Consider the following 19,431-nt stretch of genomic DNA (forward strand, 5'->3'; position numbering starts at 1 on the left):
GTTATCTGCTTATTTTACTTAGCACCTCACTTTTTCTTATTCTGGGATGACATTTGTGGGCTCCTAAACCAATTACCGGTGTTCCATAGAGTTATGCATACAATGGTCGTCCCAGAACTGATTAATATTGTTGTAACTTGAAGGACCACTGTTACTGTGTTCCCATGCTTTCAATATACAGCACACATCATACCAAAGTAAGAAACACTTTTGTTTCCTTCTACAGGAATGTATAATGAAAGCGTTCACCAGGTCCAGGGCAATGAGAGAGTTAAAGATCATTGCCAGTCAGGGCTTTTCTGCTTCTGTGGTGGGGATGGGCTGGTTACAGTATAACCAGAAACCTAGGGTCAAAGACACTAGAGGAATCAAAACGTAATTGCACTTAGAGATAAGCGGGGTTGTATGCCAAGAGTACTGGCATACCTTGAAATATAAAACACTGCGCAGAGTTTGTCAGTCTGTCAGTGACTTCTAACCTACTAGGACTGACCCGTCTGTGAAGGTACATGTAAGATGTATGTTCTTTTCTGCGTGCTTAGTGACTGGTCTACTCATCTGCGTACACTGTATATGGTTGTGTTTTTATGAATCTTACAATATCATAAAACTGTTTGCAGATTTTTAGCAGAGGCGTTGTGATAGCGGGTGCAGAGCTAGGAGAGGCCCTGGAGCTGGTGGGGTCCTACAGGCCCATAGACCACATAAGAAGGCACCAGTTTTATAGTTGGCATATGATAGGTGGGGACAGCTTGTTAGAGACTTGCTTTTACCTGACTGATTATGTACATTGCAGACCTCCCAAGTGTCCCTCTTTTTGACCCAAGTCCACCTGTCGCTCTTTGGTCCTTAAATGTCCCTCTTTTTGATCTGAAGTATTAATTTGAATTATTACATTTACAATATTGATCCAAAAAATGCTTGTCTCGTTCCTCTCTGTATATTACTGCACATTGTATATTATTTCATTATTAGATGCAATTTGGATTTTAGAGATTTCTATATTCAGATAATTTTGTGCGATTGTGTAAAAGAAAGCTATTGAAGCGTATAAATATGCAGGGAAAATTAAGCTTTCACACAATGAGCCGTAAGTGTCCCTTTGACCTTCCTCAGGATTGGTCATCAGTCGCAGATTGGCGGGGGTCCGAGTCTTGGCATCCCCCCTCCCCGCCCCAATCAGCTGTTTGAAGAGAACGTAGCGCTTGTACAATGTGTACTTACAACTCTGCTGTCCCCTTCACTTGACTGGGAGGTAATAAGTGAAGAGAGCACAGCACTTGCAGCATTGTGTCTCTGTTGCCCATAGCAAGCAGTGTACGGTATATGAGAAATGATGGTTTTGTGGTTCATAGCAACCAGGGTATCAGAGTTGTGATAACTAGCAAAATGTAATTTTTTAAAAAGTCAGTATTCATAATGGGAATTATGGGAATTCCACTGTATATTCCACTGTATATTCTAGTGTTTACTGGCCCCATGAAGGGTCATTGGGGACAAACCAAGACTATTTCTGGTCATGTGGTCTATAGCAGGAGGATTACTGCATTTCTGCTTTTAAATGACTCTTCTGAAAGATACAAATAGAATATGGGTGTACTTGTGGCAGCACAAGATTATTTATGCATCGAAAGGCCCTTCAACATTTTACATGCAGCAATCCTAACATGATTTTGAAGAATTAGGGTACGGCCATATGTTCAAGGTTCCCTGATGCAGTTTTGGAAGTGACAACCAGGAGTGAATTCCAAAAAGAAGAGAAGTAATTTCTGTCCTTTATACTTTCTCTCCTTTTATGATCCACTTATGATTGTGGCTTTCAAAACTCCAACAGGAAACCTGACTGTGTGGTCACACCCTAAGTTTCCTAATTCCTGAAATGTGAATCGATTGTATTAGTTAAAATTTGGCAGATGTCGCTCACCTAAATTTGCCATTACAGTTAGTCTTGAGCGAATCGAAGTATCCAAAGTGGAATTTGATATGAATTTCAGGGAAAAATTCGATTCGTCACAAAGCCGAATTTCCTCATGCTTCGTGGTAACAAATCAATTTTCCCTGAAATGGCGGTAATAATTAAGCATAAATCATACCTCATCCATTTGAGCGTGAAGAGGCCGTCGTGGCCATCTTTCTTGAAAATCCCGCACATAATCTTGTGTGCGGTGACGTATGATGTCACCACGATGGCCAGCATGATGACATCATCACACACCGTGATGGGATTTCCTGCAAGATGGCCACAGCGGCCTCTTCGCGCTCAAATTGATAAGGCAAGTACAGTTTTTTTGTTTTTTTTTTACTGATCAATCCCTAAAAGGCCTTAAAGGGAACCTGTCACCTGGATTTTGGGTATAGAGCTGAGGACATGGGTTGCTAGATGGCCGCTAGCACATCCGCAATACCCAGTCCCCATAGCTCTGTGTGCTTTTATTGTGTAAAAAAAATGATTTGATACATATGCAAATTAACATAAAAGAGTCATATCTTGCTTGTGTGACCAGAGAAGAGTCATCTTTTCAAGCTCTGACTCATCTCAGGTTAATTTGCATTGTATCAAATTGGTTTTTTATACACAATAAAAGCACACAGAGCTATGGGGACTGAGTATTGCAGATGTGCTAGTGGCCATCTAGCAACCCATGTCCCTAGCTCTATACCCAAAATCCAGGTGACAGGTTCCCTTTAATATTCATCTCAGGTGCCTCAATCACAGATGAATGCGGCATCTAAGGGGTTCAATGATGGGGTGCGGCCGTTCCCCTTCATTGCATCTGCTACTTACAAAGAAATGCGCTTTGTGATGAAGTAATTCTTACAAAGCAAACTTTTTGTAAAATTCGGTGAAGCAGCTGAATCAAATTTTGAAGAACTTCGCTCTTTAATTACAATGGGTTGACCTAAAGGAAATATTCCTAGCACATTAACATGGTTAGCAGTGCTGAGCGACAAACTCAGTTCTGCTACTTGAATCATACAAATGGTTACTGAGAAAAACACATTGGGGGTGATTTATCAAGACTGGTGTTCCTGTGCTGAAGTAAGATGCGCCTGATATACCGTAGGTGCCTCTTAATAAATTAGTTGCATCTCTGGCCCTCTGTGCTCCAGAAACTAAAGTCTACGCCAGCTAGGGGCTAATGCAGACTTGACCTATAACCTAGGCCAGTTTCTGGTGTAAGTTATGGTAAACCTGGCAGGCCACACAAAGCCTAGTCCCTTTTCTCACCACTTCAGAATAGTGTCGAGAATCTCAAAAAGTTGCAAGTTATTGTGTGAATATGGCGTGTGCCATAATTTGTGACTTTCTTTTCACCACAATAGCGGCGTAAATGGCTTAATAGATGTCCCCCAAAGGGTACGCAATCTATGATATCCCCTGCGCAACCTGAGGATGCGCCTACTTCTGATAAATAAGGTGCATCCTCCAGCAGTCTCTGTGCCCCTAAACTGAAATCTATGCCAGCTGGCCTTGATTCCAGTCTTCTTTTACATCAGTAGACTGGCATAAAAGAAGATAATATGTCAGCCCCGTTGGCCCCACCCTCGTCATGCCCGCTTCTCGGGAAAGTGGCAAGGGCAGTGCTGAAACGCCACACGTGCCTATATTTAGGTGCAATGACATTTACAAAGTAGCAAACATACTGTTTGTGTACTTTTATAGGGCAGAAAACTGGTGTGGGGGGACTGCTACATTTCCCCCATTATGTGTGACTTCTTCAGATCCACCCCAAATCACCAGAATGTGTCCCTTGCACCCACTGACTTGCGCAGGGCTATGGCTGCTTGACACTGCTCACATTGATAGTTCATGTGCAGGTTTCCTGGGTGAAAGTCTTACTGTGCGTTCACCTAGGGGTGTGTTTACTTGGATAGGACATCAGAAAGAGAAACAGAGAGAGAGGAGCCGTGAGTCACAACTGCTGACCTGGGGGACAAATACCCGGCAGAATCACCAAGCCAGCAAGGACGATAAGAGAGATAAGGGGATGTTTGCAGAAACTGGATCTGACCCTCGGCAGCTCACACATGAAACCACAGCTGTGATCTCTATCCGTAGGCACATTTTATATGCAAAAGTGTCAACGTTATCATAGACCTACTTCATAAACTACAGGGTGTCTCCAAAGTAAGGAAACTGTTGGCAGAGGATGGTCCAATTTTAGACAAAATGGGGGAAGCCTGTTAGGCCATGTTGTGAACATGGTGGCCATTTTGAATGTTGCCATCATTGGACTCAACTTCAGTTTCTCAAATAGGAAGGTACTGTAGGCGTTTGAGACATCACCTGTAGAGAATCTCACCAGAAAAAGTCAGGTGCTTCATGTTAATGTGACTTTATCTATTCTCCTATGAGTTTTCTGCACACTGGATTCTTTACGGTAAGAGCAGTGAGACTATGGAACTCTCTGCCTGAGGAGGTGGTGATGGTGAGTACAATAAAGGAATTCAAGAGGGGCCTGGATGTATTTCTGGAGCGTAATAATATTACAGGCTATAGCTACTAGAGAGGGGTCGTGATCCAGGGAGTTATTCTGATTGCCTGATTGGAGTCGGGAAGGAATTTTTATTCCCCTAAAGTGGGGAAAATTGGCTTCTACCTCACAGTTTTTTTTTTGCCTTCCTCTGGATCAACTTGCAGGATGACAGGCCGAACTGGATGGACAAATGTCTTTTTTCGGCCTTATGTACTATGTTACTATGTTACTGCAGTGTCGTTTATGCAGATTTTCCCGCAGTTTTTTGTTTCATTTTCTCAGCATTTTGGCTCTAAATCTGCAGCACAGTTGGCATGTGTTGCTTGCGGGGTTTGTTGCGGATTTTGACACGGATTTGCCCCAGTTCTCATCCTTTGCGTTGCGAAGGGTGAAGTCTGCACAGCAAACAATTGACATGCTGTGGATTTCAAAATGTAATTGAAATATCCTTGTGAAAAATGTCTGCGTTGTGTATATGAGAGTTTGAAAATCTCATCTGCTTAGCTGGTACTGTATTACTGTGTAGATTTTCAGCACAAAAATCCATGCAGAAAGTCCATATGCAATACGCACTGTGAATGTACATTTATAGTAGATTCATACATAGACTTTTAGTGCTTTTATTCTTTTTGCATGCAGTTTTTTTTGCCTTGTTATTTGCTGAGAAAAAATGCCAGTTCCAGTCTATGAAAAAAGACCCTTGGGGTGATTTCGCACACAGTGAAAAAGTTGTTTTGTTACCGTTTTTGTGGATCCAGCAGGAGGTAGAAGTATAAGTTTCTTCCTTTTATATTTCCCATCCTATGTGAATCCACTCCTGGCTTTGGCTGAACAAACTGCACCAAAAACTGTATCTTCTTTTCCACAAAATGCTGTGTGTGAACCTCATTTAAACATAGAGAGGGAATGGAGACTGGCGATACATACGAATAGTGACATAAAAATAGTGACATAGTTTGTAAGGCTGAAAAATAGACATCCGGCCATCCAGTTCAGCCTTTTATCCTAGAAGTTGATTCAGAGAAAGGCAAAAAAACTCCAATCAGGCAGTCAGAATAATCAGGCAGCCAAAAATAGTAGTGAAGCCTACTGATAGATATAGTCAGGTCCTTTACATATTGGGACATCAGCACAATTCTAACATTTTTGGCTCTATACACCACCGCAATGGATTTGAAATGAAACGAACAAGATGTGCTTTAACTGCAGACTGTCAGCTTTAAAGGGAACCTGTCACCAGGATTTTGTGTATAGAGCTGAGGACATGGGTTACTAGATGGCCGCTAGCACATCCGCAATACCCAGTCCCCATAGCTCTCTGTGCTTTTATTGTGTAAAAAAAACGATTTGATACATATGCAAATTAACCTGAGATGAGTCCTGTCCCTGACTCATCTCACATACAGGACTCATCTCAGGTTAATTTGCATATGCATCAAATCGTTTTTTTTACACAATAAAAGCACACAGAGCTATGGGGACTGGGTATTGTGGATGTGCTAGCGGCCATCTAGCAGCCCATGTCCTCAGCTCTATACACAAAATCCGGGTGACAGGTTCCCTTTAATTTCAGGGTATTTACATCCAAATCAGGTGAACGGTGCAGGAATTACAACAGTTTGCATATGTGCCTCCCACTTGTTAAGAAACCAAAAGTAATGGGACAATTGGCTTCTCAGCTGTTCCATGGCCAGGCGTGTGTTATTCCCTCATTATCCCAATTACAATGAGTAGATAAAAGGTCCAGAGTTCATTTCAAGTGTGCTATTTGCATTTGGAATCTGTTGCTGTCAACTCTCAAGATGAGATCCAAAGAGCTGTCACTATCAGTGAAGCAAGACATCATTAGGCTGAAAAAACTAAACAAACATTAGGCATGACCAAAACAACTGTTTGGAACATTCTTAAAAAGAAGAAACGCACCAGTGAGCTCAGCAACACCAAAAGACCCGGAAGACCAGAAAACAACTGTGGTGGATGACCGAAGAATTCTTTCCCTGGTGAAGAAAACGCCCTTCACAACAGATCAAGAACACTCTCCCGGAGGTAGGTGTATGTGTGTCAAATTCAATAACCAAGAGAAGACTTCACCAGAGTGAATACAGGGGGTTCACCACAAGATGTAAACCATTGGTGAGCCTCAAAAACAGGAAGGCCAGATTAGAGTTTGCCAAACGACATCTAAAAAAGCCTTCACAGTTCTGGAACAACATCCTATGGACAGATGAGACCAAGATCAACTTGTACCAGAGTGATGGGAAGAGTAGAGTATGGAGAAGGAAAGGAACTGCTCATGATCCTAAGCATACCACCTCATCAGTGAAGCATGGTGGTGGTAGTGTCATGGCGTGGGCATGTATGCATGTATGGCTGCCAATGGAACTGGTTCTCTTGTATTTATTGATGATGTGACTGCTGACAAAAGCAGAAGAATGAATTCTGAAGTGTTTCGGGTAGGGATCGACCGATATTGATTTTTTAGGGCCGATACCGAAAATTTCAGGCCGATAGCCGATAATTTATAGCGATATTCTGGGAATTTTCATTTTTGAAAAAAAAATAAAATTCCTACACAAATCTGCTGGAAATTAATATGTTTATTTTTAACGTGTAGGTTTTTTTTTTGTAAATCTTTCTTTTTCATTTATAATTAATATTTGTATTTTTTTTTACTAACTTGTAGCCCCCTTAGGGACTAGAACCCTTGTCCTATTCACCCTGATAGATCTCTATTAGGGGTGAATAGGAGCTCACACTGTCCCTGCTGCTCTGTGCTTTGTGCCCACAGCAGCATGGAGCTTACCATGGCAGCCAGGGCTTCAATAGCGTCCTGGCTGCCATGGTAACCGATCGGAGCCCCAGGATTACACTGCTGGGGCTCCGATCGGAAGAGCAGGGGAGAAGGGATCCTGTGGCCACTGCCACCAATGATTAATATTGGGGGTGGGGGGACGCACTGCGCCACCAATGTTTTTAATACTGGGGTGGGGGTGGGGGGCGCACTGCGCCACCAATGATTAATACTGGGTGGCTTGGGGGGCACACTGCACCACCAATGATTAATACTGGGGGGCTTGGGGGGGTGCACTGCGCAACAATGATTAATACTGGGGGGCTTGAGGGGGCACACTGCGCCACCAATGAAGAGGAATTTCTCATTAATTCATATACAGGAGGCGGGAGCTGGCTGCAGAATGACATAGCCGGCTCCCAACCTCTATGAGCGGTAGCTGCGATCCGCGGCACCTGAGGGGTTAACTACCGCAGATCGCAGCTATTGCTCATAGATGTCGGGAGCCGGCTATGTGATTCTACAGCCAGCTCTCGCCTCCTGTATATGAATAAATGAGAGAGGTATCTTCATTGCTGGCGCAGTGGCCATAGCCCCTCCCCTCCTCTTGTCCTCCTTCCTCTATTTGGCCGCAGCAGCAGCACAGGGGAAGGAGACACTGCTTCCTTCTCCCCTGTGCTGCTGAGGGAACACGGAGAACGCTGTCAGCGGTGAGATCTGTGTTCCCAATACGTTATCGGAGTATCGGCAAAATAGATGCCGATAACGGTCAAAATACTGAATATCGGCCGATAATATGGGTAAAACCGATAATCGGTTGATCCCTAGTTTTGGGCAATATTATCTGCTCATATTCAGCCCAATGCTTCAGAACTCATTGGACGGCGCTTCACACTGCAGATGGACAACGACCCAAAGCATACTGCAAAAGCAACCAAAGAGTTTTTTAAGGGAAAGAAGTGGAATGTTATGCAATGGCCAAGTCAATCACCTGACCTGAATCCGATTGAGCATGCATTTCACTTGCTGAAGACAAAACTGAAGGGAAAATGCCCCAAGAACAAGCAGAAACTGAAGACAGTTGCAGTAGAGGCCTGGCAGAGCATCACCAGGGATGAAACCCAGTGTCTGGTGATGTCTATGCGTTCCAGACTTCAGGCTGTATTTGACTGCAAAGGATTTGCAACCAAGTATTAAAAAGTGAAAGTTTGATTTATGAGTATTATTCTGTCCCATTACTTTTGGCCCCTTAACAAGTGGGAGGCACATATGCAAACTGTTGTAATTCCTACACCGTTCACCTGATTTGGATGTAAATACCCTAAAATTAAAGCCGACAGTCCGCAGTTAAAGCACATCTTGTTTGCTTCATTTAAAATCCACTGTGGTGGTGTATAGAGCCAAAAATGTTAGAATTGTGTCGGTGTCCCAATATTTATGGACCTGACTGTAAGGTATAATGGAAAGATTTCCTCCTGTTCTGTGTTTTTGACCCACACCTAGTTTTGGTTCACAATAACTGATGGAAATAACTGAAGTATGAACTCAGCCTAAGGCCTCTTGCACATGACCGTATGGCATTTTCAGTATTTTGCGGTCTTGCGGTCCGCAAAAAACGGATCCGCGAAAAATACGGATGAAGTCCGCGTGCATTCCGTTTTTTGCGGAACGGAACAGCTGGCCCCTAATAAAACTGTTGTACTATCCTTGTTCGTTATGCAGACAATAATAGGACATGTTCTATCTTTGAAGGGAAATGGAAGGCAGACAGAGTACCTTCCGTTTTTTTTTTTGCGGATCCATTGAAATAAATGGTTCCATGTACGGAACGCAAAAAACGGAACGTAAACCGAAAAAAAAACCTTCTCCAGAAATCTAACTGTAACCTGTAATATTATTACCCTCCAGAAATACATCCAGGCTCATTATGAACACTTTTAGTGACATATAAGTGAATACTGACATATAGGTGAATCCATCATGTCCTACCTTTCTCATACCTGTAGAACTTATTTGGTCCAGAAGAAGGCTGTACAAAACCCCCAGAGCAATTGTAGCCAGTTTTGCCTTGTGAAAAAATAAAACTTCTTAACCACACAAATACATTTAGAATCATAGTGAATCAAGTGTAAACTATATTTACATACCTTCTTATCATTCTTAGTACCAATGAAGGTACGTGCTAGTTCTTTAGGGTACGGCTACACAGCAGACATTTGAGATACTGTGTAGGGTGACCATACATCCTCTTTTTCCCTGGACATGTCCTCTTTTTGGGACCATCACATTATACACTACTCATTTCCATGGTTACAGACCACCCATGCAATCCATCAGTGGTCGTCATGCCTGCACAATATAGGAAAAAGCACTAGCTATATGCGCTCCTATGGTCCTGGCCACCAGAGAAGCTGATGCTTTTCCCTATACTGTGCAAGCACGACCACTACTGATGGATTGCAGGGTGGTCTGTGTGACGGTAGTAGAAAATATCCCCGTCAAGCATTCCATTCTTCCCATAAAAGAAAATCACCCAATATTCCACGAGTAGGAATATCCCTGGAATCGCCGAATAATCCACACATGAGTCAAAACTTAATGCTGGAAACACGAGACTGGAAGGCCTCACATTGAAAAATACAATTGCTTTTATCAACAGGGAGAGGAGACAACCAGTCTCTCTCCCCAGCGGCAACCAGAGTTCCAGGGGGAGGTGATGCTGGGTCCCTCTGCCTTACAGCAACCAGAGTCCTGGGAGGAGAGGCAACCGGCCTCACCTTCCAACAGCAGCCGGAGATACCGGGAAAAGGGGAACACAAACCCCTCTACACGGGCGCAGATGAGACCGCGGGCTCGGTGCCAGTCCTACAGGGATGCTGGACGGTCGGTCCAGATCCCCAGCCATCTCCACAGGGATACCAGGAGGAGGAGGTAAGCGAGCCCCCCCCTTCCCAGCTACTTCCCAACCGAGTTCTGGGGGCAGGGGATGAGCCTGCGATACCCACTGATCCCTCCAACCGAGTTCTGGGGGCAGGGGATGAGCCTGCGATACCCACTGATCCCTTCCCAGCAGAAGAGCTGGCATCCGAGCAGAGCGCCGCTAGCCTCTGCTCCACCGACCCCCTTGTTACAGGACTGGCTTGCACCCCCCTCACCCCAGCAGAAGTGCTGGCATCAGGGCAGAGCGCCGCTAGCCTCTGCTCCACCAACCCCCTTGTTACAGGACTGGCTTGCACCCCCCTCGCCCCAGCAGAAGTGCTGGCATCAGTGCAGAACACCGCTGGCCGCTGTTCCCCAAGTAGCCCCAGCGGTTTGCCTAGCTGCACCAGGGAGACTGAGGATGCGGAACTGTTTTACCACAACCTGGGACCTACAGACCAGTACAGTCCCTGGTGGGTGAGCTACCCTGTTAACTATTTACCGTGGGTGGGAAACTCTGCTAATGTTTCTGTGTGGGTGGGCTTCCCGACTAATCTAGGTACTGACCGACAGGAGGTCAGATACCTGTTTAGTCTTAACCCCAAAGGGAAGATATGTGACAAACTCCCCTCTTTTGAGGTTGCCACGAGTGCTTGGAAAGGACTACTTGCCCGCCTCTTACCATGCGATTATGGTCCCATGTTGAATGTACCGATTTTGTGCAGAAAAGCCATAAGTACATCCAGGCCAAAGAGACTTGTACTAACTTTTGAATTCCTGGTCTAATTCGTGCCATTTTGGGATGTGTTAAATGTCTATGTGCATTGTAAAGGGTGGGACATTGTATGTTTGAGTAAGTGATGTCTGTTCCATTGTCTCTCTGTGTGTATTGGTGATTGTCCTCTGTCCTGGAGACAACCGAGTTGTAATTCAATTGTCTCTCAGGACAAAGGGCAATGTGTATTCTCCTGATTATGTTAACCATGGTGTCTATGTGGGTTGTAACCTTTGTGTTATGGGTTAATGTATGGTTGTTGTGGGTGTCTCCCTTGCATGGGAGCAGGGGATAAAAGCAATTGTATTTTTCAATGTGAGGCCTTCCAGTAAAGTATTTCTAGCATTCAGCTTGGGCTAATATATAGACTTATTTGGCGATACCGGCGATACCAGCGATACTAGCTATAATAGCGATTTTTTGCTCTGTGGATTACTTGGCGGTGCTATTTCAAGGGGAGAAGGGAATACTAGACGGTGACACGGATGATACCGTCACAGTCTGTAACCATGGAAACTAGCAATGTATAATGTGATGGAAAAATGAATACAGCCAGCAAAGGAGACAATATGGACAATAACAATACATTAGTAAGTGCCTTGTATTAACTTTCTCTATATGATAAATGCCACTTACTGAAGTGAGACAACCCCTTTAACTTTTATTACTTCACTTTTGTGACGTAAAATTACAATCATTCACCTCTGTTGCTTATATTATGATTGTAATATTATAATAATTATATTATTTCTGTATATGCACATTTCCTTATTAAGCAGATAGTTAATAAAAACCTATTGAACTATAAACTGTATTTGCAGCAATCAGAACTTTCACTTGCCCCTTTCAAAGGAGTTGGATAACAGCTGAAGAAATTAAACAGGCTGCTGGAAATTTTATAAAATAAAAAAACAAGCATTACTCATCTAATAAACCCCCTGCCGCTCCAGCGCGGATGCTTCGGTGTTCGTTGCTGGTCATTGTTTTTTTACCTTTCGTCCATCCACATGACCAATGCAGCCAATCACTGGCCTCAGTGAACATGTACTGTACATGCTTCCACCAACACTGAGGCCAGTGATTGGCTGCAGTGGTCATGTGATGCTAGGGCATGTCATTGCTCCAGAAAAGTAAACAAAGACACGTGGCAAAGATCAGAGTTTTGGCGCTTGAGCGGCGAGTAATGATTGATATTTACCTGATAACATTTCCTGCAAATAGTTTAATGTCTTCAACAACTCCTTTAAAACACACGGACACCATAATTTTCTGCAAGGGAATTTCCAGGAGTATAATATTGATGGCCTATCCTCAGTGCAGGTCATCAGTGTCTTATCAGTGAGCAATCCCACCAATCAGCTGTCTCTTCCTAGTCCAGTGATGTCACATTCATTGGTCAGATGACTTATGTGCAGCTCAGTCCCTTTCAAGTGAATAGGCATGGGCTGCAATACCAAACAAAGCCACTGTACAATGTATGGCGCTGTGCTTGATATGTTGTGAGGAGGCCATAGAGCTCACTGGAGTACTGCAGCCTCTTTAAAGGGCATCTGTCAGCAGATTTAATAACCTATGAAACTGGCTGACCTGTTACATGTGCACTTGGCAGCTGAAGACATCTGTGTTGGTCCCATGTTCATTTGCACCAGCATTGTTGAGAAAAATTATGTTTTAATATATGCAAATGAGCCTCTAGGAGCAACAGGGGTGTCGCCGTTACACCTAGAGGCTCTGCTCTCTCTGCAACTGCCGCACCCTCTGCACTTTGATTGACAGGACCTGGTGCGATGACATTTAGGCCTCATGCACTCATATATATTTTCTTTCCTTTCTGTTTTTTCCTTTCTGTTGACTCTGTGTGCATTCCGTTTCCGTATGTCCGCATGTCCGTTCTGCCAAAAAATAGAACATGTCCTACTCTTGTCCGTTTTGCGGACAAGAACAGGGATTGTTACAGTGGATCCGCAAAAAGAAACGGATGCGATGCGGATTTCACACGGATGTCATACGGATGTCATCCGTTTCTTTTTTTGGGGCGGATCCTTGTTTTGCCGACTGCAAAATGTGAATGTAGCCTTACACTGCCTGGCCCTGTCAATCAAAGTGGAGAGGACGTGGCAGTTGCAGAGAGAGCAGAGCCTCTAGGTGTAATGGCAACACCCCTGTTGCTGCTGGAGGCTCATTTGAAAATATTAAAACTTAAAGGGAACCTGTCACTGGGATTTTGGGTATAGAGCTGAGGACATGGGTTGCTAGATGGCCGCTAGCACATCCTCAATACCCAGTCCCCATAGCTCTCTGTGCTTTTATTGTGTAAAAAAACTGATTTGATACATATGCAAATTAACCTGAGATGAGTCCTATCCCTTACTCATCTCACACACAGGACTCATCTCAGGTTAATTTGCATATGTATCAAATCGTTTTTTTGACACAATAAAAGCACACAGAGCTATGGGGAATGGATATTGCCGAAGTGCTAGCGGCCATCTAGCAGCCCATGTCCTCAGCTCTATACACAAAATCCCGGTGACAGGTTCACTTTAAAGGTGTTGTCTCACCTTGCAAGTTGAGCTCAGGCTGAATCTTTAGCTGTGCGCTTTCAGTAAAGCCTGGGGGTCGGTCACATTTCTCTTGATTGATTGCACAGGAAGTACTCGCTCCACTCCCCAGGCTGCGAATGAAAGAGCAATCTATATTACAACGTTAAAGGGGTTTTCCGAGATTTTTATACTGATAACCTATCCTCAGGATAGGTCGTCAGTATCTGATCTGTGGTACAAGTCTGCTGACAGATGCCCTTTAAACAGCTGATCCGTGGCAGGGCTGGTCAGATACTGATCAGATATTGATGACATATCCTGATAACAGGTCAGATTTCACTGACCCATGGATGTTCTAAAGTGCATATGTAGCTTGCTCTGATCAAATATGTCAAATATAACCTTTAGATAAGCTGTGACATACTGCTGCGGTAAACATGAAAAAAGCAGATAAGTCTACTGTACCCTGAAGGGCACTCACCTATATGATGTAACATCCACGGCTGCTTCTGGTTAACCACAGACCTTATCCATGTTCAACTTCTGTCTACTGTCCATGGAATACGTGCACATAAGTTTACAACTGGGGCCCATTCACATGGCGGATTTTGAGTCTGTTGTACGCTTCAGAGGCAGCGGACCCACTCTCGCCTTAGCTCCAATTTTAAATTAAATGTCAAAAAGGTATTTGAATTTCAAATTTATTTATTTTTCTTTCAATTTTTTTTTTTTTGGGTTGCTGTTACCTCCCATAATGGCAGTGTTAACAGGGGACATTTTGCCTGGCCACGCAAATGTACTATTATCTGGTGCTCATTCAAATAACAGAGGACCTTCTGTAACCTGACCTAACTACATCAACAAGAGCTGGAACCATTCATATAAGCAGGAGCCTTCTAGAGACAACCCTTTCTAATATACCGCTTTGTTTGCCAGAAATAGCGCTACATATTGCTCAACACCCTAATAAACAAAATAGACCCTACTTTTGTAATCCCATACAATTGCTTTCCATTTTTGTCCTCCGGCAGAAGGACACTTGGCACTAATGACAGTAAACGTTTAATATTGTTTTGCAGGATTAAAAGAAGTAACTGCAATCATGGCTGATACAAGCAGAGGGCAGGATCAGGCGATGGCTGCAGCAGAGGAAGCCCAGAAGAAATTGGAGCGAGCTATTTATTTCTACCGCAGTGGAGACTGTGAGTATTATCATAGATGGTAATTTAGCTTGTATCTTGGCAAGACCCAGCAATCAGTAAGCAGACTGTAATAATAAAGCTGGATTTAGATTGACCAATATTAAGGCCAATTATCGAGAACAAAACCTACGAACACTCATTCTCGATAATAATCTGCCTGTCTAAAGGTGCCGCAGATCACCCGCTGATCAGGCTTGTTCATTGGGTGAAATGATCGGTAGTGCCGGACAACTCAATTATCGTTCCCGGGCAGCAGATTGTGCTGTCTAAACAGGACTCTGCTGCCCATGGTCAATGATTTTGTATGGAAACAAGCAATAGCAGTAGCCATCACTACTCCCCATATAATGGAGGTGATCGCTGCATTATGCAGCACTTCACCTCCACTTAAAGGGGTATTCCCATATCAGACAATGGGGGCATATCGCTAGGTTTGATAGTTGCAGACCCTTGAAAGTCACGGAGGGCGCACCGCACATGTGCGCCCGCCCTCCATTTCTATGGGGCCACCGAAAATAACCAAGCCCCAGAGGTGGGACCTGCACCTTTCAGACAATTGGGGCATATCCTAGCAATATACCCCCATTGTCTGAGATGACACAACCCCTTTAATGAGCAGTCGACTGTCAGGAAAGAACTCTTCTTTCCCGACAATCTGCTGCTCATCAGTCTAAATGCGCCTTTAACGGCTGGCTGGCCTTAGGGGTGTGTGACATCCCACAGGGTGTGTCTTTTGTCATTACTGAATGGGCACCACTGGCTCTGATCATACGGGCACCCCAAGCTTACACCCCTGATCCCGCACTTCATGTTCAAAGCTATGGATTGGTAGCCACACAGATGCTTCTACATTCCATGGTTCTTGCAGCATCCTGCCGGTGTCACTGAGGTGCGTTATCATTGTATTATTGTAAGGCAGGGGGTCGTGAGAAGATATTGAACAGAACACCAGCCAACCTAAGGCTGGTGAAGAGGGACTGAGATTCTCTGTGAAGTTCTGTAATAATTTTGTGTTTTCATTTACAGTAACAGCCTGGAACTATACTATCCTGGCCCTATCCTTCCTTGGGTTGTTTTTGGGATTATTCCTTCTTGGCAAGAATATTTTCAACAATAGGTAAGCTTTAGGATTTCTTCCCCAGTGCCATATTCTAAAAGGACACATTTACATTTCACATTAAAATGAATAGAGGCCATTTTCCTGAAAGAGGAGAATTTTTGCACATGGCGAAATTTCATGTAATTTTGGCAGGCAGACCATGAGATTGTCAACTGTTCAGAAATTTCTGGATGGTCCACAAAAATAGGCACTATTTTCCCTGTGTATGTGAAAAAAAATTGATGTGTCCATGATTATTTTTAGGCTGGTGGTACTTGAGTAGCTTATTTTGGTGGTAATTATCATCATTTTTCAATTCACAGTAGATGTTGGTAATGAGTTGTTATCAGTATATTGACCTGTAGACATGTATTACTTAGAATCGTTATCATTCATTGTGGTTTTCCAATTTTTCATGTAATTTTTTTTTGGATGTCCGTGATTTTTGGATAAGTTGTTGAGAAAAAAAAATTATGGTTGGCAGCCTTAGGCCTACCAAAATTATTAACAGTTGGGCATGTTGCATGCCAGCATATTTTTTTAATATTAATACTGGCATAACAAACACTAAGGGCGGGTTCACATCAAAGTTACGAACTCCCATGTTATAACGGAAAACAATAACGGATTCGTAATGTTGATGTGACCCCCCCACTGTGTGTACTGACACATCTGCATCATAGCTAGCATTAACTCTTTCAGCAGTTTGTGCTACAGCAGTTCTTCTATGCGATCAAATCAACTGGCTTAGCCTTTACCCATGACTCTAGCTCAGATCCTCACACTCGCATACATTTCCTGCTGATAACATGTCAAATTCAAGAACAGACTGCTCACTTGTGGCATGCTATATCTCACCTCCTAACAGATGCTATTGCCATGAGCTAATCCACTGTTATTCACTAATTAAGTGGGTGTTTCCTGGCGTTACCTGGGGTAGGACTGATATATTTTACCAACTGAAGTGTTGGTAAGTATGTGATGCCCTTTCCTCAGGGTGGGTCATCATTATCAGATCAAACAGAGAGGATCGGCACCCGACTTTCCTGTTGTGTCCGCACGAGGAAGAGGAGATCATTATAAGTTCGGCGGGGGATACAACTGCCAGCACCCCTGCTGATGAAGCTGTTTGAAGGGGTAGCAGCACTCGTGCAAGTGCAGCATCCACTTTAAAATTACCTGTAGTAACTATGTTTGAAACCCCAACTACAATATGCAGTTTCTCTACACATATGCTTGTTACATATGCTTGTAACGCATGCTCTGATGTTTCCTCTTCAAGTGGTATAGAAAGCAGAAACAGCTCCTCACTTGTCCATCTGCTGCCTCTGGTGCTGGAAGTAACTTTGGCTGAGATGGAGTATATTAAACTCAGCACATGGAGTAAAGTGTTGTTGTTTCTAGAAGGAAAACAGCTAAATATTCAGGTTAAACCCATGAAACAGTTGTAGGAACAACTATTAAATTACTTTCATGTCACATATGTAAGTATTGACTATGAAAAGAAGTCATGAATGATGATCTTCACCTAAAATGTGATGAATAATACGGTCAAGCTTCCACGCACTTCATTAAGCATTGGGCACACATGATCCTGATTCTAGTTCATTGGTTTGGCTGTGCTCCCTTTGACCACTTTTGGTATGTACTAACTACTGCATACCTGGAACACCCCATAACATCTGTGTTTTGAAGAAGCCCTTACTGGGTCATCTAGCCATCACAATTCAGCTCTTGTGAAAGATGCTTAGATTCTTCCACTTAGCCGGTTTTTCTGCTTCCAACACATCAACTTCATGAACTGACTGTTCACTTGCTGCCTGAAATATCCCACCACTTTACGGGTGCCAGGGCATGATTTTATTGTCACAAGATAATAGCATTGACTTTACCTGTCAGTAGTTGTGAACGATTGCTATATAATCTATTCATAGCGCTCTCTTGTGTTTTATTTCATATGCCTCATTCTGGTTTGTGTTCCTCAACGTCATAGTCTACTGTGTAGCTCTACTCAAATCCTCACTTTTTTTATTCTTCATATTACAGAAAAAGGAAAATGATTGCAATGTATAACATGAACATGGATGCTAAAAAAGAAGAGCCCGATGGCAAACAAGCTGTGTTGATGTTGGAAAAAGAGAACCTACCACAAGAGGATGCTCTGCTCAAGAAGGAAGCTCAGCCGGGTGACATCACGGTGCAGTGGAAGGACGGGCAAATCACTTCTCTCTACACAGATGTTCCAGAGGAGGATGTATAAACTACTGGGACTTATTTATTTAATTCCCACTAGAGAGCACCAGGCTTTCTTAAGTTGTCCTACTCAATATCTCAGACCAGTGGTGGTGGAATAGTGCTCTTTAATACTGTGGGTTGAGTATGGTTCCAAGGTATTACAGTCTTGGTCCACTTGGGTGGATCTGCTCAATTTCACACTGTGCTACTGGATATAGGATGCTTTTCATGTACAGCATATAATGGGTCACTTATTGGCAGGGGTTTAACCGTACCATAGATCTGGATTTCTTCCTATTTATTTTAGCATGTGCTTGTAGTAGGCTACAAACTGTTGAATGTTACTTTCTGTCTGGGAATGACAAGATGTCATAGTAAGGTAAGTTTATGTGTGTGTGTACATATATATATATATATATATATATATATATATACACATACATACATAGTTGCCATAGCTTTTTTTCTATGCCCAGTACGAGGACAATCCAAGTCAGTAAAAAGGTCACGTGATAGGGTTCCCTATAGCTGACATCTTCTTGATGCCTTATTTCGTGTTGAATTGGAACATTTTGGGCATAGACCTGGGTCTGGCGTAAAATATATAATATACATAATAAGAATTACTTACCCGTTGGATTGCCCACCACTTCAGCACTGCCATTCCAGTCCTGCCCTTCGTTCTTTGCTTATAGGGGAGCAGCACTGATGTCATGTCAGCAACATATGACCACTGCAGCCAGTAGCTGGCCCCAATCAAATATCTTGGAGGTCAGCGATTTACTGCTGTGGTCACATCTTGTCGACATGCCATCAGCACTACAGTCCTGTAAACTAATACTGGTGGGGAGGAGCAAAATGGCAGCGCTGGAGCAGAAAACAATTCAGTATTGCTTATTTTATTTTTAAGATGGACGCCACCTGTTCTCAGAGCTTCTTGATCTCAGACAACCCCTTAAAACCAACACTTGACCATATCACATGAGGAACCTACGGGATCGATAAAATGCATTTTTATCATGACAGTAAAAAGGTTTCTGTAGTATTTGGGGTCAAAATGTACCTTTTTAAATAAATTTGTTAATTGGCTTCAGCAGTCTGCATCTTGTGACCATTTCATATGATCCTATTTGTCTTGTAGAATAAACATATATTTGGCCTAGGCTGTTTTAATAATTGTTCTCAAAACATACCTATCTGAAGCTGATTTTGGAACCACTTATGGTTCAACACATTCTTACCTTTGTCTTCTTATACAATACAAATAAACTAGGGATGACACCAGTGGTCTACCTTGTTGTGGGGCAAAATGGTGCCAAACTGTAAGCAAATGCCCAGTGCCAGCTGGGGCACTGTGGTTGTCTGGTAAAATAATGGCAGAGCAGAGAG

At 43.2% G+C, this 19,431-nt stretch overlaps 1 protein-coding gene across 2 annotated transcripts; it reads left to right on the plus strand.

Annotated features, from left to right (window-relative positions):
* Nucleotides 1-395: 395 nt before the first annotated feature.
* Nucleotides 396-19,204, plus strand: SLC51B (solute carrier family 51 subunit beta). 2 transcript variants are annotated; one of them, XM_044283171.1, is made up of 4 exons: nucleotides 396-505; nucleotides 14,586-14,708; nucleotides 15,735-15,825; nucleotides 17,854-19,204. In XM_044283171.1, the coding sequence occupies exons 2-4, from the start codon at nucleotides 14,609-14,611 to the stop codon at nucleotides 18,065-18,067; spliced, it is 405 nt and encodes a 134-aa protein (XP_044139106.1). In that variant the 5' UTR covers nucleotides 396-505; nucleotides 14,586-14,608; the 3' UTR covers nucleotides 18,068-19,204. The 2 variants fall into 2 exon arrangements, with proteins under 2 accessions (XP_044139106.1, XP_044139107.1); XM_044283172.1 differs by having other exon boundaries at nucleotides 496-518.
* Nucleotides 19,205-19,431: the final 227 nt, after the last annotated feature.

This window comes from Bufo gargarizans, chromosome 2, assembly GCF_014858855.1.
Source record: "Bufo gargarizans isolate SCDJY-AF-19 chromosome 2, ASM1485885v1, whole genome shotgun sequence".
NCBI lineage: Eukaryota > Metazoa > Chordata > Amphibia > Anura > Bufonidae > Bufo > Bufo gargarizans.

What these genes read in the sequence shown, in the direction of transcription:
- SLC51B (XM_044283171.1), top strand. Translation starts at nt 14,609, where the DNA reads ATGGCTGATACAAGCAGAGGGCAGGATCAGGCGATGGCTGCAGCAGAG. An exon ending in TTTCTACCGCAGTGGAGACT is followed by an intron (nt 14,709 to 15,734) that starts GTGAGTATTATC and finishes TTTCATTTACAG; the next exon opens with TAACAGCCTGGAACTATACT. An exon ending in AAGAATATTTTCAACAATAG is followed by an intron (nt 15,826 to 17,853) that starts GTAAGCTTTAGG and finishes TTCATATTACAG; the next exon opens with AAAAAGGAAAATGATTGCAA.